The sequence below is a fragment of the Cornus florida genome, unplaced genomic scaffold (genome assembly GCF_030987335.1).
Source record: "Cornus florida cultivar Cherokee Brave unplaced genomic scaffold, ASM3098733v1 CherokeeBrave_3.0.0_Hap2_Chr02, whole genome shotgun sequence".
NCBI classification, from domain to species: Eukaryota; Viridiplantae; Streptophyta; class Magnoliopsida; order Cornales; family Cornaceae; genus Cornus; species Cornus florida.
In genome coordinates this window covers 56,880,668-56,905,922 of record NW_026775572.1, presented here as the reverse complement: position 1 = coordinate 56,905,922, position 25,255 = coordinate 56,880,668, and the positions used below count along the sequence as shown (strand labels likewise).

The following is a 25,255-nucleotide window of genomic DNA, read 5'->3' as shown; positions in this document are numbered from 1 at the left end:
TTGATCCAGCCCAATCAGCATCTATGTAACCTTCAACCTCTAGATGCCCATGTTTAGAAAACATTAGACATTTACCAGGAGCAGATTTTAAATACCTGAGAATCCGATATACAACATCCATGTGAGCTTCACTAGGTCCATGCATAAACTGACTCACCACACTAACCACATAGGCGATGTCAGGGCGTGTATGAGATAAGTAGATTAGTTTCCCAACTAGCCTCTCGTACCATTCCTTATTTGTGGGAACTTGATCTGGATATTCCCCTAACTTGTGATTTTGCTCAATTGGAGTATCTGCTGGTTTGCAACCTAGCATCCCAGTTTCAGTCCTCAAATCCAAGACATACTTCCTTTGGGATAGGAAAATACCATGCTTTGATCTGGCCACCTCAATACCTAAAAAATATTTCAGAGTACCCGAATCCTTCATCTCAAATTCCTTGGCTAAATAATTCTGGAGTTTTCTAACCTCTTTCTCATCATTACCAGTAACCACCATATCATCCACATAAACTATTAATGCAGTAATCTTGTCCTTATTTCTCTTGAGGAATAGAGTATGATCAGCTTGAGTTTGTTTGAATCCATAGTTTTTCATTGATTGTGTGAACCTATCAAACCATGTAGGAAAACATTTTTCACATCAAATTGACGTAGAGGCCAATCTAGATTTGTAGCCAAGGACAAGAGAACCCGAATGGTGTTCATTTTGGCCGCTGGTGCAAAAGTTTCTTGGTAATCAATCCCATAGGTTTGTGTATAACTTTAGCCACTAGTCGGGCCTTATATCTGTTAATGGAGCTATCTGCCTTATACTTCACAATGACCACCCATTTGCAACCTATAGTCTTCTTATCCTCCGGTAGTTCAACTATATCCCAAGTAGAGTTTTTCTGAAGAGCTTTCATCTCTTCAGTCATAACACTTCTCCATTTAGGATTGCCAAGAGCTTCCTGTACATTATTAGGAATGGACATAGAGGACAGTTGATTTGCAAAAGCATTATATGAATTAGACAACTGGTGAGATGATACATAATTGGATATAGGATATTGAGCAACATTACTAGATAAAAAAGTAAACCGTTTAGGAAGTTTACCCTGATTAGGACGAACAGGATAACGAGGACCTTGAGATTCATTTTGTATCTCAGAATGACCTCAGAATAACCTGCTGAGACTGCTAGGATATCAAGGTTAGACTTAAAGGAAAGGTTAGGCTCAAGAGAAGAAATAATAGTAGGAATTACCTCTGGATGATCTTCAGGAATATCCTCAGAATGAGCCTTTTGGTCTGATAGTTCAAGAGGGGAATCTATCGAACTTATCTGAGTGCCTTCCTCATTATCTTTTTTATTATTCATCTGTACCTTTTGTCTTTTCACATATACCCTTAACTCTTTATCCTTCTTTTCAGGTACTATCTCTGTCCTTTGCACAGTTAGTATTTCATCCAAAAAGGACTTCTCTTCCAACTGACTCCCAATCTCCCCCTGAAGAAAAGTATCAGTAACTCCCCCTGAAAAATAGGCTTCATTCTCATAGAAGGTAACATCTATAGAAAAAAATAGTTTATGGGTAGGAGGATGAAAACAATGATATCCTTTTTGGGTGGCAGAATAACCCACAAAGATACACTTCAAGGCACGGGGATCCATCTTACCCCGTTGTTGCGGGTGAACGTGGACAAAACTAAGTGAATATGGACAAAACTAACACATCTAAAGACTTTAGGAGGAATGTTAAGACGGAAAGGAAGAGAATGATACCGAGACAAGGCTTGGAGAGGTATTTGAAATTGGAGAATGCTGGATGACATGCAATTTATAAGAAATGCAGCCGTGAGTACTGCATCAGCCCAAAAATTTTTGGGAACACGCATAACAAAGCATAAAGATCGAGCCACCTCTAGGAGATGGCGATTTTTACGCTCAGCTATACCATTCTGTTGAGGGGTAGAGACACATGAAGTCTGATGAACAAGGCCATGTTGCTGGAAGTATGCACCAAGAGTATGTTTGAGATACTGTCGTCCATTATCAGATCTGATCACCTGTATGGAAGCATTAAATTATGTATGAGGCATTTGATGGAAAATTGGAAAAATAGAAGCCACATCACTTTTATTCTTCATCAAATAAACCCAAGACACTCGTGTGCAATCATCAATAAAAGAAACAAACCATTATGCACCAGTGTGAGAAGGAACCGAAAATGGACCCCAAACATCAGTATGAATGAGTGCAAAAGGAACATCACTCTTATTAAAACTTAAAGGGAATGAAACACGATGGTGTTTTGCTAAAATGCAATGTTCACACTGAAAATATAAAAGAGAAACTTTAGAGAATAACAAAGGAAATAAACGTTGCAAATAAGGAAAAGATGGATGTCCCAGTCTTCGATGCCATAATCAAATCTCTTCTCTAGCTTTGGATTCCTCTACTCCAACTTGGTACACTTAGGCCACCTTAGAACCAGGTGAAGCACTCAAATCCAAGTAGTACAAGCCCCCTCTCTCCCTACCAAGACTAATCGTTTCCTTCGTAAGAATATTCTGAAAAACAAAATGGGTAGGGAAAAATGTTACACTGCAATTTAGATTCTTAGTAATTTGGCTTATGGAGAGTAAATTATTAGAAAGGGAAGGAACATGTAAAACAGAAGAAAGAGACATAGAAGAAGATAAACAAACAAAATCAGCTCCTAAAATTGGTGTAGACAAACCATTAGCAACTTTAACACTACTCCTATAAGGATTAAATTTTGAAATAAACCGAGTTGGGTTATTAGTCATATGATCGGAAGCCCCTGAATCAATAATCCAAGATTGAGCACAAGGAACAGAAGAAATACTCAAGGCATATCCCAAATTACCTGTATTGGCCAAAGAGGTAGAAGCATCAACCTAAGAAACTTGCTGAGAATGTTGAGTTACCAAACAAGACAAAGAAAGTTGTGGTGCAATTTGAGTGTCACCAGAAGTATGATGAGCCTGAGACCCAGAGTGCCTCCTTTTTTTGGGCATTCTTCTTCTGAACATACCAATCTGGATAGCCATGTAGCTTAAAGCATGTTTCTCGAACATGTTTAATACCATTACAATAGGTACATCTTCGAGTATCAGAGGATTTGAAATCAGATGAACTGGAAGATGACCTTCCTAGAGGAATAGTGGTACCAGTAGAAGTAATCACCGATGCAATCTTAGGAGAAGATCCCACTTTCAAGGCAGAGCCGTCACTGAATTTTCCCGCCATCATAGTTAGTTGACGAAGTTCCTCACGGCGCACAAAAGCATAAGCATTCTGAATACTTGGAAGCGGATCCTAAGCCAATACTTGGCTCATAATTTGGTCTAGACCGGGATCTAAACCACCCAAAAAATCATATAAATGATCCTCCTCAATTTGTTTTTTCATTGTAGCCGCATCTTTTGCACATTCCATGGAATAAGGACGAAGATAATCCAATTCTTGCCAGATAATTTGAAGTGCAGCATAATACTCAGTCAAAGTCTTACCATTATGACGGGTCTCATGTGCTCAGCAACGGAGTTCATACATCTGTGAAGCATCTTAACCATCGAATTCAGTAACCATGACTTAACCATGGCATTCTCCTCCACCCAAGTTGCACTAGCAATAATATCTTTTTCATTAGGCTTAACCTTGGTACCAGTCAAGTATCCCACTTTCCCACGACCTGTGACATATAACTCCACATTTTGGGACCAAGTGGAAAAATTGGAACCATCTAATTTATCCGGAGTAATTTGTAAGGACAAGTGGTCTTGATGAACAGTAACTGAGGTAGACACCGGAGAGACAGAAGTTGAATCTCTTTTGTCTTTTGAGTCACCCATTACTTGTAGCACTTAAATATATATATATATATATATATATATATATATATATATATTGACTGAAGAACACAACAACGCAGATTGTAAAATTCAATAAGAAGAATAGTTACAGTAGATAACCCCCCCCCCCCCCCCCCCCCCCCCCCAAAAAAAAAAAAAACTCATGGCATAAAAGGAGAAGAATGAAGTCAGCAATGAGTCAACCTGAAAAACAGATTGTCCACCACCTTCATATCAAGCCGAGAGGGTCTAGGTAAGTCAAATTGATGATTTGCCAATAAGCCGCAGCAGAAATCAGTAGTTAATTTGGCAAGAAATCGACAAACCAAGCCGATTGGAAGCAAAGATAAGGCCACCAGCAAGCAGAGTACAGCCAGCGGCAAGTATGATTTTAGGTATTTAGAGTAACGATAAGTATATGGGTATGGGTAAGGTAAATCAGAAAAACCCTAATCGTGTAGGCTTTGATACCATGTCAAAACTAGAGGAAAATAGGGAGAAAAATATTACGATACTTTTATTCTTCTCACAAGGAGGTATATATACCATACATAAGGAGGTATATATACCATACACATATTAAACATATAAAGAAAGTATTAAGTTTACAAAGTCAGCTCTAATTTACGCTAATTATGCTAATAGATAAAAGGTAATCCTAATTAATCATGTTAACACTTTTGAATTGTGATAGGGTGATAAATATTGTTTAAGTAGCTTCAACTTCTTATGTTACTTTTTTGTTCTAGGGTATAGTGAGACGTGCTGGAATTTGAGAGTTTTTTATTTTTTTTACTTATTTAAAACTGCGAGCAAAACTTCAAATATGTTTTTTTTTTTTTTGGAAAGTAACTTCAAATATGTTCTTAGCAAATCTTTGTACCCTCTTTTTTCTCTTTTGAATTAATAAAATTAACTTAGCTACTAAAAATCATAATTTATATTTAACAATACAAATAATATATATATATATATATATATATATATATATATATATATATATATATAGTTAATGATATCAAGACTTGTTATGAAATAAAGATTGAATGGAAGTTAACGAGAACAAGAGAAAAATAATGATAAGAAAATAAAATAGGTACAAACACAAATAAGATAAGAATTTACATGGTTCGGCTATACTTACGTCCACAAGAGAAGATCAAACAAATATTTCACTATAGAAATAAAGAGATATAAGGCGAAGTGGCTTACATCCAAAACTTAATTATACCCAAGCTCTCACTCAAGTCTCAAATATTGATGTACTAAACTCACTCAATTTTTTATGATGTTTGATACCATGAGGAGCACGGGCTATTTATAGCCAAATTAGTCCCCAAAAAATACTTGATGCCCAAGAATTATTCATTATTTTTCAAATCCATAATAATATAATTGAAATTATCAATATGCTCCTTAAGAGGCGTACCTTCCTTCATATGAAGGGTATATAGTCTCTGTTTCCGGTAGAATATGTTGGTGAGAGACTTCGTCATACACACTATCCAATTTCAGCCACAACTTTGACATCATGTCTTCATTAATAACTTCGTGCAACACCTCATCAGCTAGATTCAGGAGAATTGCACCACGCGCCTTTCCATCGACCTCCTTCTTGTCTTCATTAGACATAGTTGCTAGTAACTTTTCCTTCCCGAACAACACCTTGTTTAGACCTTACTGAATCAGTAGGGCCTGCATCTTAATGCGTCAAAGACTGAAACTAATGTTGTAATCAAATTTCTCAATCTCGTATTTAGTCGACATTTCAGAAAATTCCTCAAAAGCTCTGATACCAGTTTGTTTTGAAATAAGGATTGAATAGCTTATGAAAATAAGAAAAAAAATAATGATAAGAAAATAAAATACGCACACACAAAATAGACAAGTATTTATGTAGTTTGGCTATACTTACATCTATGGGAGAAGATAGAACAAATATTTCACTATGAAAATAAAGAAATACAAAACAAAGTGGCTCACACCCAAAACCCAATTACACCCAAGCTCTCACTCAAGTCTCAAACACCGATATACGCAACTCACTCAATTTATGATGACATTTGATACCACGAGAAACACCGGCTATTTATAGCCAAATATGTCACCGACTAATTTGAAAGCTTCATCATCACACATCATATATATATATATATATATATATATATATATGTATGCGCTTACTTCTCTTGTAAGCTTATTGATAAGTTGAGTTGTAATAATTTTGAGCCAAATAATTTAACAAGACTTCACTTTTAGAATGGAATGACATTAGTGTTCGGTACTTCGGTGTTCCTTATTCTTAAATAACAGAATAAGTATTAAAGATAATTTTTTATTTAAATATAAACAGACAAAAACGAAAAGGTCCATATATACATAAATAGGAGTGTGAATATAATTGAAAAAAGAAAAAGAGATAAAGAAAACCTCAGGATGTTTTCTCAACCTGAGCATCAACATAGGGATTCAGGACCACAGGTTTGCCCAAGATAATATAGCAACACGTGGCAATGATGCATTGGTCAGAACATGTAGTAGATAAGATATAGATATGTATGGCTCTTTTTCTTCTGCTTGCATGCCACATGCTTCATTAAGTTCCACTACAGAGATGATAAAAATTGCAAACTAGAGAAAACAGGTTGGGAGTTATAAACGTCGCAAAGCAGAAATGGCCTCAATCACCATGACAGCATCATTCCTGGGCGGAGCAACCCTCTCCGGCCGGTCTTCCGCCACAACCCACCGGAGACTGGTCGTCACAAAGAGTGTCAACAAAGCCAGCTGTGAAGGAGAGAGAGTGAAGGTGAGGGATGACAGCAAGAAAGAGTCCAACAATAATGGTAGGAGGGACTTAATGTTTGCTGCTGCTGCTGCCGCCGCGGTTTGCTCTGCCGCTGGAATTGCAGTGGCAGGTGAACCGAAACCGGGGAGCCCCGAAGCCAAGAAGTTCTATGCTCCAGTTTGTGTGACCATGCCAACAGCTAGGGTGTGCCGCAAGTGAAGACTTGTATAGCTAGGTTAATTTGGTCATTAATTGTGGTTCAATTGATTGGAATTGAGCCAGAAGTTATGTTCTAAACTTCTCATCCATATGAAGTACTTGTAATCTTGTAATGAAAAAAAATAATAATTGAAAAGATTTTCTTTGGAATGGTTGAAGGAAGCGTTATCTTTGATTAATGATATTGTACAAATATATATGGAACAAATTGAAAAACACTACAATTACAACATACTAATGCATAAATTTTAGGAGCTATTTTTGCATAATAAATTATAATTGCTAGCTGTGTGAAATAATGGAAAGTTGACAAAGAGCTTGTTTTTGGGAACTTGTAGAGCCGCGTCCAGGATTATAGAGATGTAATACTTGGTTACGCATATTGTGGCAGTTAGTTTCCATATCTGCACCAGTATTAGTATCCTTATTTTCCTTAATATGCCCCCTCAAGCTGGCGTGGTAATTTGGATGAACACTCAGCTTGCGTCGAAACAAGGAAAACACATCATGTGACAGAGACTTTGTGAAGATGTCCGCCGGTTGTGAAACAAAAGAGATAAATCGAGTAACAAGAGTTCCCATAGCAACTTTTTCACGAACAAAGTGGTAATCAAGTTCAATATGCTCGGTCCGAGCATGGAACATAGGATTTACGGACATATGTAAGGCACTAATGTTATCACAAAACAATTGAGGTGGTCTAACTAAAGATACACCAACATCTTTTAAAAGAAAGGTTATCCAAGTTAATTCAGCAGCCACAAAAGCCATGGCCCGACATTCGGCTTCAGTACTAGATCGGGCTACAGTAGGTTGCTTCTTGGAACACCAAGAAATACAGTTGGCTCCGAGAAAAACACAATAGCCCGTTGTACTCCTTCTTGTTGTGGGACAACCTACCCAATCGGCATCGCTAAACCCATACAACGAGATAGGACTTGTAGAAAGATAGCGGAGGCCATAATGTTGAGTATCTTTTAAATATCGTAGTATCCGTTTAACAGCTTTCAAATTGGCCATTGTTGGATGACTAAAGTATTGATAGGCCCGATTTACAACATGAATAATATCAGGCCTAGTGAACATCAAATATTGTAAAGCACCCAGGATACTACGAAAATTAGTGGCCTCTACAGGAACATTATCGGATGAACTTGAGAGTGATCCTTGAGAGCTTTTGGTGTGGCAATGGATTTACTTTCCAGCATGTGTGTGCGCAGAAGCAAATCGTTGGTGTATTTTTGTTGACAAAGATAGAGTCCTCCATCAAACCGTTTGATCTCCACGCCAAGAAAATAGTGCAACGGGCCTAAATCTTTAATAGCAAATTCTTTGCTAAGCTGTTCAAGAAGCACCGAAATGAATTGATTATCATTCTCAGCAACAAGAATATCATCAACATAAATTAAGAGAATTGTAATTATGTGACTGGTGTGATAAATGAAGAGTGAAGAGTCGGCTTTGCTACAATAAAAGTCAAGTTGAAGAAGAAATTGTGATAGCCGGTCAAACCAAGCGCGCGGAGCCTGCCTTAGTCGGTATAAAGATTTTTGCAACAGGCAAACATCATTGGGTCGGTTTGTATCAACAAAACCCAGAGGTTGCTCCATGTAGACTTTCTCTTTGAGATTCCCACGCAAGAAGGCGTTTTTAACATCAAGTTGCCTTAGGTGCCAGTTGAACGAGAAAGAAAAGGCTATGACAAGGCATATGGTAGTCGGTTTTACAATCCGGCTAAAAGTTTCGTCATAGTCCACTCCTGAGACTTGAGTAAATCCTTTAGCGACCAAACGAGCCTTGTAGCGAGCAATAGTGTCATCCTCTTTGTACTTAATTTTATACACCCATTTTGAGCCCACAATATTGATGTCAGAGGGTTGGGGAACGAGTTCCCATGTTGCATTGTCATTGAGAGCTTTAATCTCATCTTTCATTACATTAATCCAACGATCATCTTTTAGAGCTATCTTTAAGGTCTTGGGCTCCAAAGAAGCGAAATTGGCAGTAGTTGCAATTATAGCATAATCACGTAAATATGGAGGAGGGTGTCTTTATAAAGGTATTAGACATATAACGACCATATCTCCATGTAATTATGAGGATTGACGAGTAGGTGAATTTTCAGCAGGAGAAGATTCAACTGAAAAATCTTCTGCTGGCGTGATATTTTTAGAGAGTGGAGAGATGTCTTTAATGTCCAAAATGGAAGAAGAAACAGAATTTTTATGTTCCTGATCTTCAGCACAATTTATAGTATTATTTCGAGAAGATCATGCATCAAAACCATTATCACAACAATTAAAAAAGTCAGAAATTAAAGGGTCTGTCGCCATAGAGAGACTTTCCTTAGATGTTTTGTCGAGCCATTCATCCAAAGAAGGATATTCAAACAGTAATAAATGGGGCAATTCTGACTCTGAAACTTGAGGCTGAAATGGAAAAATTTCTTCATTAAACACCACATGTCGCGATATGTAAACTTTCCTGGTTTTTGGTTCTAGACATCTATAGCCTTTGTGACTGGGACTATAGCCAAGGAACACACATGGATAAGTCTTCTTGGAGAATTTTAATTGATTTTGGTATCACAGAGAGGGAAAGCACTAACATCCAAGCACCCGCAAGCCATTATAGTCGGGATGTCGATTGTAAAGCTTGTAATAGGGAGTAACGTTTTTTAGAACTGAGGATGGCAACCTGTTGATGAGATACATGGCAGTGAGAAAACTTTCAACCCAAAATGATAATGGCAAGTTTGCATGAAATAGCATAGTCAACCCAATTTCTACAATGTGCCGATGCTTGCGCTACTCCATTTTGTTTAAGAGTTCCAGGATAAGAAATATGTTGTTCAATGCCACAATTTGCAAGATGGTTAATAAAATCAGTAGAACTGAATTCTCCTCCACCATCACATTGAAAGATTTTAATTCGGTGATCAAACTGATTCTCCACTAGTTTTTGGAACTTGAGGAAGCAGGCCAAAAAATCTGACTTTCATTTCAAAATATATATCCAGGTAAACCTTGAAAAATCATCAACAAAAATGACATAGAATCGAAAATTCTGATTAGAACTCAAAGGGGCTGGCCCCGAAAGATCAAAATGTATTTTTTCTAGAGGAAACTTAGACACTTTATTTGATTTATTAAAGGACAGTTTATAACTTTTACCCATTTGGCAACTAACACATAAGGAAGGTTTAGCTACCCAATGAGTGACATCAATGGCTTTTCTTTCTTTCAACAAGGACAAAGTCTTTAAATTCGGATGTCCAAGTTGGTGACAAATAGGGGAGGAAGTGCCACCCTTTTTTATTGCTCTTAGTGCCTCCTGACAGATTCCATCCAAAGCAAATAACTGTTCCCTTTTATGCCCCCTTGCGATTATCCTTCGATTCCGATCCTTAACAACAAAACCACAAGAGGTGAATTCAAAAGTGCATAAATTATCTGAAGTAAATTTTTGGACTGATAACAAATTTTTCTTTAATTCTAGAACTACCAAAACATCTTTTAAATCCAATTTTCTTTTATTTGTCATAATGCAAGCATCGCCAGTATGAGATATAGGTAAACAATTTCCATCCCCAACATATATCACATCACCACCACTATAGGATTTAATGCAAGATAATTTACTTGCATCATTTGTCATATGTGATGTAGCTCCAGAATCAACAATAAAGGATTGGTCATTGAAATCATTTATGGCAAGGGCGGCAAGAGCTTGAGGAAATTCTTCAGATTGATATGAGTAATCAAAACAATACCAACAATCAATTGCACGATGATTTGGTTTACCACAAATTTGGCAAAATACTTTACCATTTTTATTTGCCTCATTGGAGCGTTGTTGCTGGTTTCTTTCGTTAGCTTGTCCAGTGTTGTTGCTTGAATGCTTAATGCTGGCATGAGTATTTTGGCTTCCACTCTGAGCATTGTAACGTCCGGCTGGTGTAAAGCCTCTGCCACGTGAATTAAAATATCCTCTGCCTCCTCTATTGTTCCGACCACGACTGCGTTGTCCAACGAAAGCCTGTGCATGCTCCATGAATAATTTTTCTTCCTCCTTTTGGGTAGAAGGTGACTATTCATATCCTTGTAGGGCTAGCACAAACTCATTGAAAGTAGGGTAAGGAGCCTTAGAAAGCATTTCAATACGAAAGTTTTCATACCTTGGGCCTAAGCCACGGGAAAATTGAAAGACCTTGTCAAGGTCAGAAACGGGCTTTTTGATCGCCGCGAGATTGTCGCAGATGGATTTGAAGTCTCTTAGATATTCGTCTAAGGACCAAGAACCTTTTTTGAGAGTCATCAGCATATTTTTTAAATGCCCTTCCTTTTCTACAGTAATGGGAAGGTGTTGTTGTTGCAGGGACTTCCAAACTTCAAAGGCTGTTGCAGTTTCTATTTCGAAGATCAAATTGAGGACATCTTGCTTCATGGTTCCAAGCAGCCATGAAGTAAGAAGCCCATCATTATTGACCCACACTGTGTACTGCGGATTTGGAGTCATATTGCCCTTGTCATCTTTGATCTCTTCTTCTGGTTTTTCTTCACAAGTGAGATGGTGAAGAACACCGAGGCTGCAGACTAAGGGAAGGATTTGTGAACGCCATAAAAGAAAATTTGTAGTCTCCAACTTCATTGATACTAAACTCGAACATTGGTGGAAAAATTGAATGCTCAATTCAAATTCGGTTTTTGGGATTGAAGAGAAGGATGAAGACATAGTTTCTGGCTTGCAGATTTTAGGCTCTGATACCATGAAAAGATTTTCTTTGAAATGGTTGAAGGAAGCCTTATCTTTGATTAATGACATTGTACAAATATATATGGAACAAAATGAAAAACACTACGGCAATTACAGCACTCTAATGGAGAAATTCTAGGAGCTATTTTTGCACAATAAATTATAATTGCTAGCTGTGTGAAATAATGGAAAGTTGACAAAGATCTTGTTTTTGGGAACTTGTAGAGCCGTGTCCAGGATTATAGGGATGTAATACTTGGTTACGCATATTGTGGCAGTTAGCTTCCATATCTGCACTAGTATTAGTATCCTTATTTTCCTTAATAATAATAATAACTATGTTTCATCAAAAAACTGTGTTTCATCTTTTTTCTTCTTGCTTTATTATGTTTTCATTGTTTTGTTCATTATAAAAGTCACGGTTATATGGTACGGAGACACTGAATACTTTAATTTAAGAATTTTCTTCACTATCAAATAGATTTATAGATGGTGAAATGAGTGGAGTTGTGAATATTTCTTGTCAATGACAAAAAATGATAATAATAAATAAATAAAATAAAAACCTCCATCGCGTGGTGATCCAATATCATTTTTGGGTTAAACAAATTAATCTGAATTTTTAGCCTTTCATGACTATTAAATATCTAGAAACATCAATGCTTAATTCATAGAGAAAAGTTCTTGAATTGAACTTATTAAAAAGTAGTTTTAAATGAAGAAGAAAACAAAATTAAGGTTCTAACAATCCCACCAACTTAAACATTGGTTAAGCAAATTTGAAAATATTTGTTGCATTCTTTTTTCTTTTTCCCTTTTTTTTTGGCAAAAATAAAAAATAAAAATACTAAGAAGGTATGTCAACCGTAGGATTTGAAGGTAGCCCATTAGATGAAGTAATTGAGAACTAAGAAGTTATTTACATTCCCATTAAATGAATGTAGGAAAATTGTGTTTCACTCATTCATGACACATTGACACACCTATTACATGAGAAATTCCCCTTCAAAAACCTTCAACCCTCGTGAACTATGAGCCACCATGCGACATCAAAATTTTAGCTTAAAATATTCTTCCAAAAATAACACAAACACACCACGGGCTCATACGCACTTGCACAAATTCACAAATTCCTGGCACTTCAATCTTTGGCTCAATGAAAAGACTTAAAACTTCGGTGTCTCATGATATATCATGTTTCAGGATTCGTGTTTTACTTAATTCGTGTGGGGGCCGACTTGCATAGGTCCGTAGACTAGTCGGGGCAAAGCCCTAAACATTCCGGTTATCAAAAATGAAAGTCAAACAATTTGTAAAAAATAAAATAAATAAATAAATAAATAAAAATGCTACAACAAAATATTCCAGTTTCATCTACACCATTAACGATCCCTATCGATTGAGCTAGATGTTGAGAGGAAAATCCACGCGATCCGAAATGGCACCATGAATGGCATCACTTCCTATGGCACCAGGGACACAGCCCAAATTTGTCCGGAGGGGCACAGTGCAATATATATGTATATGTGTGTGTGTGTGTGTGTGTGTGTGTGTGTGTGTGTGTGTATATATATATATATATATATATAATATAGTGTTCAATTGCTTCCCGGTGAGCAAGGAGTAATATGCTCACTTTTAATTGTAGCCGTTGGATTTAATCCAGCAAATGTCCTTTATTTGTAATAGTTTAGGAAACTGTTAAATGTTTTTATTATCATTAACTATAGGGCGAATTGCAAAAAATTCCCCTCGACTTTCACCCATTTGCAAAAAACCCCTTTATAAATATCTTTTGCAATTAACCCCCCTCAACTATCATGAGGGGGTCATTTTAACTAACCTCTATTAGAGTGATTGTGTGATAAAATTTTTGGATGAAATTACCCTTAAAATTAAAACAATTCATTAGTGTTACTAAAGTACCCACCACTCACCTTATTTTTATTTTTTTAAATGCATAAAACACTAAAACAAGGCCTCTTATTATGAAACGAGGCCTTTAATTTTTCTTTCCAAATGTTCTTGCATTTGGAATAAATATATAGTAATATGGTAGTTATTTATCAAATGTCAACTTAAATCGATTTTGGTGAAAAAAAAAAAAATAACTTGTAACATTATTTTTATAAAATTTAAAAGTAGAATTTATAAGATTTTAAAAAATTATGGATATAGCATACTCAAAAAAAATCCAGCGTCCACCATAATATCAAAACAAAACCCCCCTCCCCCACCCCCCAACACATATTTCATACTTGTTTTTATTTTTTTATTTTTTTATAGTCTAAAGATATTTCACTTAAATAACAAAAATATTTGTTTGGACTATCTTTAATTATTTATTTATTCTGTAGAAAAAGCATTTATTATGACATAAAATTTGATTTATTTCAACATCATAAATCTTAATCCTAATACTTTTTAATTAAATTGTGATATGCTCCACACACACACACACACATCTATATATATAAATGAAAAAAGCCACTTCCTCCTAATTATGAGATAATTTTGTACATTGTTTGATAAATTTTTACTTTTAAATTTTATAAAAAATTATGGTGCTGATATTTTTGGATCTCTCGTATATATCTCTTTCTTTATCTTATTTTATAAAAAATCATGGTACAAGTTGTTTTTTTTTTCACCAAAATCAATTTAAGTTGACAATTGATAAATAACTACCATATTACTATATATATTCCAAATGCAAGAACATTTCGAAAGGAAAAATCAAAGGCCTTGTTTCAAAATCAGAGGCCTCATTTTAGTGTTTTATACCGTTAAAAAAAATAATAAAAAAAAGTGAGTGGTGGATACTTTAGTAATACTAATATATTATTTTGATTTTAAAGGTAATTTCATCTGAAAATTTTATCACACAATCACTCAAATGGATTTTTATGTTAAGGGTAATTTTGTCCGAAAATTTTCCTCACACAATCACTCTAACAGAGGTTAGTTAAAATGACCCCCTCATGATAGTTGAGGGGGATTAATTGCTAAAGATATCTATAAGGGGGGTTTTTTACAAATGGGTGAAAGTTAAGGGGTTTTTTTTTTGCAATTCGCCCTTAAATATAATTAGAATGAAAAGACAAAAGGATACAATTTTATTGAAGGAAATAAAATCTATCTATAGTGTTAGTTAGTATGGCCTATTTGATTTTCAAAGTCTAAATCAAGAAGAATAATTTGGGGACTAATTTTTCTTAGACCGACTTAATGCATATTGCTTTCTTATATACTTCTTTCGGTTTTAAAAGATTGTAGAATCAATAGTTATGTGCATCTATGTAGAAATTTTGATCCTTATTCTGTATGTTTGTAAGCGTCGTTTTATGTAATGATTTCTTTGTTTACCAAGAAAATAAAAAAAGCTTTGAGCCATGACTATCTGATTGTTTTGTTGGGAGGATGAACCAGTGGCTTCCCATCAATTGTGATTTTCTTAAATTTTATATTTTCAATCAATTATGATTTTTCCGATCAACTGTGATAATGATCAATCGTGTTTTGTGGGGGCAAAACTCTTTTATGATGAGGAATTGTAATTTTTTTTATTTTCTAAGATTTTATTTCCTTTAATAAAGTTGTACCCTTTTGTTTTTTCATTTCAATTATATTTAATGGTAATAAAATGATTTAATAGTTTCCAAAAATATTACAAATAAAGGATATTTGTTAATAGTTACAATTAAAAGTGAGCATATTACTCCCTGCTCACTAGGGAGCAATTGAGCACTACTGTATATATAACATGACAAATATAAAATATAAAAGAAAAGGAAGAAAATTATTCAAATATGCACCATAAAAAGAAGAATTTTAAGAAGTATAAAAAAGAAAAAAAGGGAAGAAAAATGAGAGAACTTTGAAAGGGAAAAGCTAAAGTTCGATTGAGGAATGATTATTTGACTTTTTCTTTTAAGGAAATTAAAGGAATTTGAAGACTAGAAGAAAAAAATTAAAAAATGAAGTTAAGAAATAATTTTAGAAACTAAAAAATTTAGTTGGGGGGGGGGCGGGCATCTAATTTTTTTTTCTTCATATATATAGGAAAAAAATCCAAAAATTACTACGCATATTACTATATTATAGAGGGTGGGGACAGGTCATATTGGGGGGGGGGGGGGGGTAGCTCCGTCCCTATATGAAGTGCCAGCCGAAGACACTTCAACGATCAAGTCATTGATACAAGGGAATTCACAAGTACTATATTTAATGTCAATAAAACTTTTTCATAAACATTCTATAATGGCCGAGACCTCGGAGTTAGTTGTAAAGATGAAGATTGGGGGGGGGGGGGGGGAGTCCCTGTATGGAGTGCCAGCCGAAGACACTTCAACACTTCAACGATCAAGTCATCGATACAAGGTGTTGATGGTAGTTCGTGAGTAGGATAAAGAGATCATTCCATGTAAGCCAAGAATCTGAGATCAGTATCCAAGTGGAGATCCAAGCAACACAAGGGATTCTCTAGGTATGGAGATTAAGAAAGGGAAGGCCGACCTCGGTACCATGTAAACTCGAGCTTATCAGAGGATAGCAATTAATGTGGTGGTTGTTGTCTTAAAGGTTGATTAACACCCCTATTTATAGTGTTTACCTCCTCGGTTAATGTCTTTTAGTCCTTTGGCTGAGCCCGCTCTTACCCAAAGGTTTAAGGGTCTCTTCTTCTGACGGATGAGACATTGATAGATAGGCCGCGACGCTTTGCCCCCCCAGTCAAAAGAGGTAACAGCGCTCCCTAATTAATATGGGTCTTATCAAACGTCTTTCGTAATTAATGCGTTCCTTATCCTCCTTTTTTCGAGCTTAGGTACCGAGTATCTTTTCCCCTTTGTGTTGGCCTCGGGTTGAGGCGAGTCCTTGGATCTCTGCCACTTATCCACATGTCCTCAGATTCCTGTGCTTCAGGGGGGATAGGTTCCTTTCGAGGTCCTGCCTTCATGATCTCGTAGGGTCTTATCCCAACTTTATCCCGCGGTCTTCTTTGCCGAGAAGGGAAATGTGTAAAACAGGTTAGTCGAGGTCGCTCTTTCAGAGAGCACCCTCGAGCGAGCCAGGGGGGAGGGGCCCATCCGACTTAAGCGGGGTGCGTTCACAGTAGAGGAAGGGTAGCGACCCCTTCCTCGGCCAGTGAGTTTAGTTATTGGATAGGTGGCTCGAGAATACCTAATCCACCGTGGGCACGCCAGGTAAGCACTGGCCAGTTGTGCCTATGTTGCAGAGGTGGCACCACTTAGTCAGCTATCGTGGTGCGGTCATCAACACAAGGGAATTCATAAGTACTGTATTTAATGTCAATAAAACTTTTTCATAAACATTCTATAATGGCCGAGACCTCGGAGTTAGTTGTGAAGATGAAGCTCATCTCCTTTAAGCACTTTTGGATGGAGTGTTTATCTCTGCCAACGAATTGTTGGATCAACAAGCTGGTGTAATTCTCATCCCCTGAAAACTTGAATTTGAAGAAAAAAATAATAATAAATAAATAAATAAATTTGTTTATCTAATCAATCACAACTCACATGATACTAATAGAAAGGCATATAAAAAAATTAGTTAGACTTCGCAAATTAAAAATGTTGGAAACCAAGTTTGATTAAACAAATTTTGGGTCAAAATTGGAGTGGATCCTACTCAATTTTTGAGATGGGTTCACATTTAAACGTGTTTATGGACTGTGGTTAGTGTCAATCATGGTATAACTAGAATACATGTGCAGTAAAATAGGGATTAGGTAATTTTTATGTAAGGTAATAAAAAGAAAGAGTAATTTATACATAAGGTAAGGGAATAAAAAGAAAAAGTTAAAATAAAATACTACTACAAAGCGTCTACCAAAACAATTGTCACATGGTTCACAACTAGACTTGTCAACGGATCGGATTTGGATCGATCATGGTCAATCCGATCCGAATCGGATAAGCATAATGAGTGATTCGATCCGGTCCGATAATCTGACGGATTTTTACTGAGTCAATCCGTTTTCGATTTGTTTGATTATTGAATGTCCGATCCGATAGTGTAACATGCATAAATCAACAAACAAACAACAGATTAGGGCATCTTGTAAACATAGAAACCAAAAAACTGAATAATGTCTATCAAGTTCGATTCGTAAACAATACAGGTAATATAGTATGAAATTTCAACATCACAAATAAGAATTGGTGTAATTCAACATATATATATATATATATATATATATATATATATATATATATATATATAATGATTTAGATGGAGTTAACTTGAAAGAGCTCGGTTTGGATATCAATTTCAATGTTAAATCTCACACTAGTACACACTGATCTATTACTTGTAGCCTTTTGGTTTGGGGTTTAACTCTTAAACCACAGGCAAGGCTCAAAACTGGTACACGTAGAAGGGAAAATTTACACCCCCAGGTTACTTTGAGGTATTTCAAAATACCTTTCCTTTTTAACTTTCAAAAAAAATAATATGAGGAGGAGAGAAGTGAGATTGGATGAGATAGAAAGGAAGAACACTTACCTGAGGGTAGTAATATTTTGCAGCGGTTGCCGATTGATGGGTTCATTTCTCTGATTTGTGTTGTAGCTCTGCTACGTAGGAGTGTTTGGGGAGGTTGTTTTGCGGCAAGGGTAGTGTGAGTGAGAGAACAAAATGTTGTTATGTGATATGGTTACGGTTTAAATTAAAGGAGGAATGGGCTTGGGCTTGGGAATAAGAAGTGGGCTTGGAGATGGGCTTTGGGCTAGACTCTTATATATATATATATATATATATATATATATATATATATATAATTTTAATTTGGATCGGATTATTATCATATCGGATTGGTAAAATCCAAATCCGATTTGTTAAACTAACGGGTTATCGGATTTGGAGCATAAACGGGTTATCGGATTTTTTGTTCAATCCATATCCGACTAATTGGATTGGATTCGATCGGATTCGGATTAGAATCTGATCCATTGACAGGTCTATTCACAACTAAACCACGCCACATGTACATAATAGGCATTTTACATTTACAACAACCTTTGAAACTAGTTTGTTGTATTCACTAAAAGACCCTATCGATACACAAACAAACTCTAGCGCTGCGCTAGGTCACTAATTGAAGTTATTTAAAAGCCTCTAATGGTTCTCACCAATGAGTAATTAAACCCTAGCTACGCTCTGGGTCATTCAAAAGTCTCGAATGGTTATTACCAATGAGCAATCAAGCCTTAGCAGCACACTGGATCATTTAGAAGCCTCGAATGGCTATCACCAACGAGCAATCCAACCCTAACAGTGCTTTGCGTCATTTAAAAGTCTCAAATGGTTATCACCAACAAACAATTAAACCATAGCAGTGCGCTGGGTCATTTAAAAGCCTCAAATGGTTATCACCAATGAGCAATCAAACCTTAGTAGTGCGCTGAGTCATTTAGAAGCCTCGAGTGGTTCTCACCAACGAGCAATCAAACTTTCGCGCTATGACATTCAAAAGAATCTTTGAATAACGCCTTCATCGAAAGCAAATGAACATCGATACTTTTATATACTACCAGGAACTTCAAGATTTTTGGGTAAATCAAAGTACCATGCCATACAGCAAAAAACAAATCATAGGCAAACATCTTGAGATATTGATAGGGTATTCTCGATCATGGGGAACTTCTCCCCATAGGGATCTATAAAAGGATTTGGTTTGGTGAATGAGAAACTAGAACATGCTTGGTAAACGAGCCTGATTAGTGAGACGGTGGATGCACGCTATGAAAAAGAAACTTTGCATCACATTTAATGCAGTGACATAGCCATGATCAACTTGACTATGCCAGGTGTAAAGTATGACAAAATTGCATTTAATGTAATAGATAGGGCTTAGCAGCAGGTTTTAGGGCTTGATCAGAGGAAATGACCTCTTAGAGTCCTGGAGTCATCATGACTACATCAGTAGCCATGACTCGTGATGATGGCCATTGGTTGAAATATCTAATGTGTATCAAGGCTATAAATAGGAGCCTCTACACAAGTATTAAAGGGTCGAGAACATTAGATAAAAAAGAAGTAGATTAACGTGATCCTGATAGCGCATTCCCTATCTTCACCAACGTACTCACTAACCAGTTTACTTTCTCCTTCTTCTCCAACATTTTCTGGATCCTTCACATTTGTGTTTAAAAATATCACCATTGGTTTAATATTAACTTGTTTTAAGAAAAGACCCTTTTACAACTACTATAAACATCATGAAATTCAATTTATGATGTTTATTATTTTTAATATATATATATAGCAATTTTGTAGGTACTCAGGCTAGTAGTGAACCAATAGTAGTAAGCGTTCTATTTGCAAATAAGCAACATATTTTGATATTTTCTTATAACATGGATCATGTCATATTTTTTTTAATTGATACTCACACACTCTCCTCCAAAGAATTGTTTGCACTAAGCAGGAATCATATCATTTTGGTCTAATGGACACATATTTAGTCCGTAGTCAATAAATAATTTGTTAGGTTGGAAAATTTGTTAATATGATTTGGTTTAGGGCAAATTGCATTAAACCTCCCTCTTACATTTAAATTTTAGCACGAAATCCATCTAGAGAAAAAGTTGACAAAAAATCGCCCTAACTATCCAATTTTTTGCAAAATGATGTTGTAATGATAAAAATGTCCTTTAATATAAATTTAAGAATTATTTTTGCTTTAGATTTTTTTTCATTTTTAATTTTTTAAAAATATAAAATTTTCATTTTAGGTTTTCTTTTCCTTTTTAATTTAAATTTTTATTTATAAATTGTTCTAAGGTATTTTCATTTTCTTATAGACGCACTATTAAAAAAATTCGAAAAAAATTGAACAACACTATGCCAAATAAATTATTTGTATTAATTTTAATTTTATATTAAAGTGAACCATTTTTTTTAGATTTATATTAATGGACATTTTCATCATTTTAACATCATTTTTCAACAAATGGAGGTTTGACGTGAAATTTCTTTTTAGGAGAATTTCCTTACAAAAATTAAAAATAGAGATGGATTTTATTGAATTTGCCCTTTGGTTAAGGAAAAGTAAATATTGTTAGTTTGACCGAGTCTAAAATCATCATCCTTGCGAACACACATAATTTGGCCAAGTGATTTGTTTTTGCATGCCTTGGGTTTTGAGTTTTTACTTGGTATTCTTTATGACTAGTCTTTGCTGTTCTTATGGTAGGTAAACGTCCCTTCGAGTCTTCAGAAATTAATAAGGTTGCTGAAGGTCGTCGGGTCATGCCTTTCCAGATATCTCAATTAATAAAAATTAAAATAAATAAAAAATATTTGCCATGAAAGTCCCATCTCCTATTCCTTGCTTGTCTTTTCACCTTTTTAAGTGTGCTCTGCAAAAGGGACGGACTCTCCTTGCTTGTCTCTTTTGCTTTTTGAAAAATGCTTTACAAAAGAGGAGGGGCTTACCATACCAGCTCATAAAACGTATAAGTGGGGACATCCGGACGTTGGGTAGTCTCGAAATAATATATAAAAGGAAAAGTAACTTTTAATTTAATAAAGATAATTTTTTTGAGGTCTTAATTAACTTTAACAAATCATGCTAAATCCTTATTTATTGAAAAAGTTTGATGAATATGGTGCCGATGGGAGAGAGATATGTGTGTATTGTATTGCATTGCACACCAGGAACAAACTATTACCTTCCATTATATAGAGGTAGGGTTTCACTTGAATACTTTTATTATACACAAATTCAACTTTGATTTACTACTCACATTTCAAGTTGAACTAAGAGTGATATGGTAATATCTAATAAACTTATTTTTATCTAATATTTCAATAGAATATTCTATTGAAATAGCCTGTTAACTCCTTAACCTATTAAATATCAATTTCGCTATTAAAAATTTTTATGTTGAAAGTGCGGCATGTGATATCAACTCTAAAAGTTCTAAGTGAAAGTCCAAACTATATTCCAGATGGAAATGGAATGGACTTAAAGGAGGTTTAGAATAACAAGGAAATGAAATGAATTGAAGTGTTGAGCCGAAAGTAAGAAATTAAAAGAGTACTGAGAGATAAATTATATTAATAAAGATAATTGAAATACATTGTTGAAATGTAAAAATAATTTTTTTTTAAAAAAAAAAAAAAAAAAACAATGGTAAGGATTGAAAGGATAATTGAAGTGTAGTTGTCGGGTTGAATATAGTTTGAAAGTTAAAAGAAGAAAAAAAAAATCCCTAAAAGCGTTAATTATTAAAAAAATTATTATATGATTTCGGAATATTTTCGAGTTAATGGTAATTATTATAGAGTAATGTTATTGTGAGAGTGCTATCGTAAAAAGTCTAAAGAGCTCTCGCTTATAAATCACATGATTCCTTTTTTAGAGATTTGAGAGAAAATTAATTAAGAAAGAATTATTTATAATAAGAAAATCATATTTTTTCTCTCTTTCCTCTTCACGTTCTCCCTCTTAATTAACCTTTAAAGAATCTGTCTTTTTCAATCTATCACTAGAAAAGGTAAAAACATAGCTGATAATTTATCAATAGCTCTCTTTGAAAGACTTTTGATTTCGATGCATGTCCATAGCTAACATGGATACTTGGGGGTGGCGCAAAAAAACACACACACAAACTATGATCTAATGTTAAAATTTACATATGCTATTTACGTGATTATTGGATACCTGACAGCATGCCTTCTCATCAGGTTACCGCTGCTCTTGCTGAAGCTGGCCTAGAATCTTCTAATCTCACTGTTGTCATTGATTTCACAAAGAGCAATGAGTGGACAGGTACTTAAAAAAAACTTCTTTGATGAGGATAACTTAATTCGTTGTTTTGGATTTGGTGATGGTAACTTAAGTTTTTATTTTTTATTTTTATAATAGCTAGGGTCCTCATATAATTCTTTATCCATAACCGTTATCTTGATTCATTATTTTTTGTTTTCAGCCTCAACTCATGATCAAGAAGTCTTCAGTTTCTACCAGAGGAACGATTTTGCAATGGATTTGAGGAAGTATCATGAGGGTAGAGAGGAATTGACCCCACCTTTGACGTGCAGGGTTTAACCATAAGAGCGAAAGAGACAAATTCTTTAAGAGTGTTAACCAAGAGAAAGAAAGAGAGAACGTAAAGAAAAAAGAGAAAACAAGATTATTTATTTATTTTTTATAAAATTTTTTTTCTTAATTAATTCTATTTTAATTTTTTTTTTTTTTTTTTAAATTATGTAATTTATAGTGAGAACTATTTAAACTTTTTGTCCTTTTATTATATAAAAAATATGTAAACTTTATGTAATTGTTTTTTACTGGAGTAAGATATTCCGTGATAATTGACCAGGACGCCCACGGTCTAAAATTTTCTCCTCTTAAAAAAAATTATGTAATTTATAGTGAGAGCTATTTAACTTGTTGTCCTTTTATTATATAAAAAATATGTAAACTTTATGTATTTGTTTTTTACTGGAGTAAGATATTCCGTGATAATTGACCAGGACGCCCACGGTTTAAAATTTTCTCCTCAAAAGTTCTGTCATACTGAACTTTTTCCACTTGATTGGAATAAGGTGAGACACGCATGGGTCCCATTATACTGAATCAACAACGTTTTCCACTTGATTGGAATAAGGTGAGACCCACGTGGCAAACAAACAAACATTACATAGAAACATAAAATAAATCAGCCTTAGCCAACTCTCTAACTCAATTACAAATGAAGGCACATGCTCTAACACCATATCAGAATGGCTAAGAGTCATTGAAATATTTGTAACCGCATGAGCAACAGAAATACCTTCCCGACAAATATGCGAGATGCTCGCCTCGTTAAACCAACTCAGTGCTTCTTTGATATAAAAAATCAAAACTGAGAGCTCTTTCGGAAGAGTCACAGGACCCAAAACTGCATCAACCACCAATTTTGCATCACATTCCACCCAAATACATTGGAACCCCATATAATTGGCCCACCATAAAACCCGACGCACACAATGAGCCTCAGCATAAGCTGCAGATACAGCAAAAAAATGATTTCAAAGTAACCACATACTCAAAGCACGGTTTTTGCGTTCGTCCACTCCTCTGGTGGGTCCGTATCATTCTTAGGATTCTTCTCTCTTCAAATTTTACATGATAAATTACAATTACACCCTATACAATTTGTTGTAATTACATTAATATGGTCAAAATAACTTAAATTACATGGATCATCTTTAAATTTGGCGCGTGCCCTCCAGTTAACTAGCCATTACGATTAAAATGACAGATTTGCCTAACTCTTTAATAAGTACCCACTCGAGGGAAAAATATTGGGTACGTAACTAAAAAGTCTCTCCCAACTAAAATATCATCTTTTGTTTGTGTTTATTCCATTATTTTTGGCCCAATGAAAAGACGACATGTGGCGAGTTCCAATAAACTTGCCACACTGGATTGGTACTTTAATGTCCAAAAGAGGATGCATAGTATGGTATTACTGAAGATTAAAATTTTGTTATCCACCAATAAGGAGGAGGTATGTGGTGATTTCCAATAGAACTTGCACCGCCGGATCGCAACTTTGGAAAAATTCCATTCTGAGTGTTTAAATTACATGATATCATGTGGAAGTAAGGAATATATGGACCCACCAAAGTCTTATTATTTTAGATGGAAAGAGGCAAGTCCTAATTGGACTTGCCATCTTTAAAGCAAGGGTCCACATCTTCCTATATGGAATGAATTTTGCCACTATTGGTGAGTTTTACTAAGCTTACTATGGTGCTAACTGCGGTAGATCAATTCTTTTAAGAGTTGGTATTATGGAAAGTTCATAGGGAAAATTGTGCTTCTAAAGATTGTGTAATCCTAATTAAAGGAAGGTTTTCCATTCTACAAAACCAAGAGTTGACCAGGTCAGAAGAAGGAGAACGGAATTTCTCCTAAATCTTAGGAAGCCTCAACAGTTGTCTTAGCTAAATCAACGACGTTGCTAAAGAAAAATGAAGTAGGATGACACATATTTATGGATATATATATATATATTTGTATTACATGTACCCTACGATGAAGAAGTCGCTAGAAAGAAGGTACCATGATGCCATAAAAGCCGAGACCAGTTTGGAAAGTATAACCAGAAGGAAGTTACCCAAAGATAGAGGGAGCGTGGGTTTGTAAATAATTCCTATAAACATGCATGTATATATGGAATTAGAGGAGAAGAAGGACTCTAAAGAAGGAAGGGACTACAAGAAATCGTGGGACACTTGATCAGTTGAAAGTGGTGGAACCATGAAAGGTAACTACCACTATTTAAAGTAAGTAATTCGTGTCTGAGAAGAGGAAGAAATCTGCAGCAAATAAAGGAGACGTGGGTTTACAGAATTAAACATATATATATATATATATATATATATATATATATATATATATATATATATATATATATGGAATTACAAGGATCGTGGGACACTTGGCTAAACAAGAATATGTCAGTTCAAGGTGGTGGTATTTCATGCAACTGCTACCACTAACTGAAGGGAAGTTGTCGTAAATCATAGATGGCAAGGCTAGTTAAATCGTGTCTGGAGGGGAAGATATTTACGATAGAAGAAAGGGAACAAGAAATCGTGGAAGAC

The 25,255-nt window shown here is 35.2% G+C and overlaps 1 protein-coding gene across 1 annotated transcript; it reads left to right on the top strand.

Moving 5' to 3' along the window:
• Window positions 1–6,453: 6,453 nt before the first annotated feature.
• LOC132295061 (photosystem II 5 kDa protein, chloroplastic-like) lies at window positions 6,454–7,053 on the top strand. The gene has a single exon (XM_059793134.1). The coding sequence runs from the start codon at window positions 6,542–6,544 to the stop codon at window positions 6,872–6,874; it is 333 nt and encodes a 110-aa protein (XP_059649117.1). The 5' UTR covers window positions 6,454–6,541; the 3' UTR covers window positions 6,875–7,053.
• Window positions 7,054–25,255: the final 18,202 nt, after the last annotated feature.

Bases quoted from the DNA above. Each gene is read 5' to 3' on its own strand.
- LOC132295061 (XM_059793134.1), top strand. From the start codon at position 6,542: ATGGCCTCAATCACCATGACAGCATCATTCCTGGGCGGAGCAACCCTC.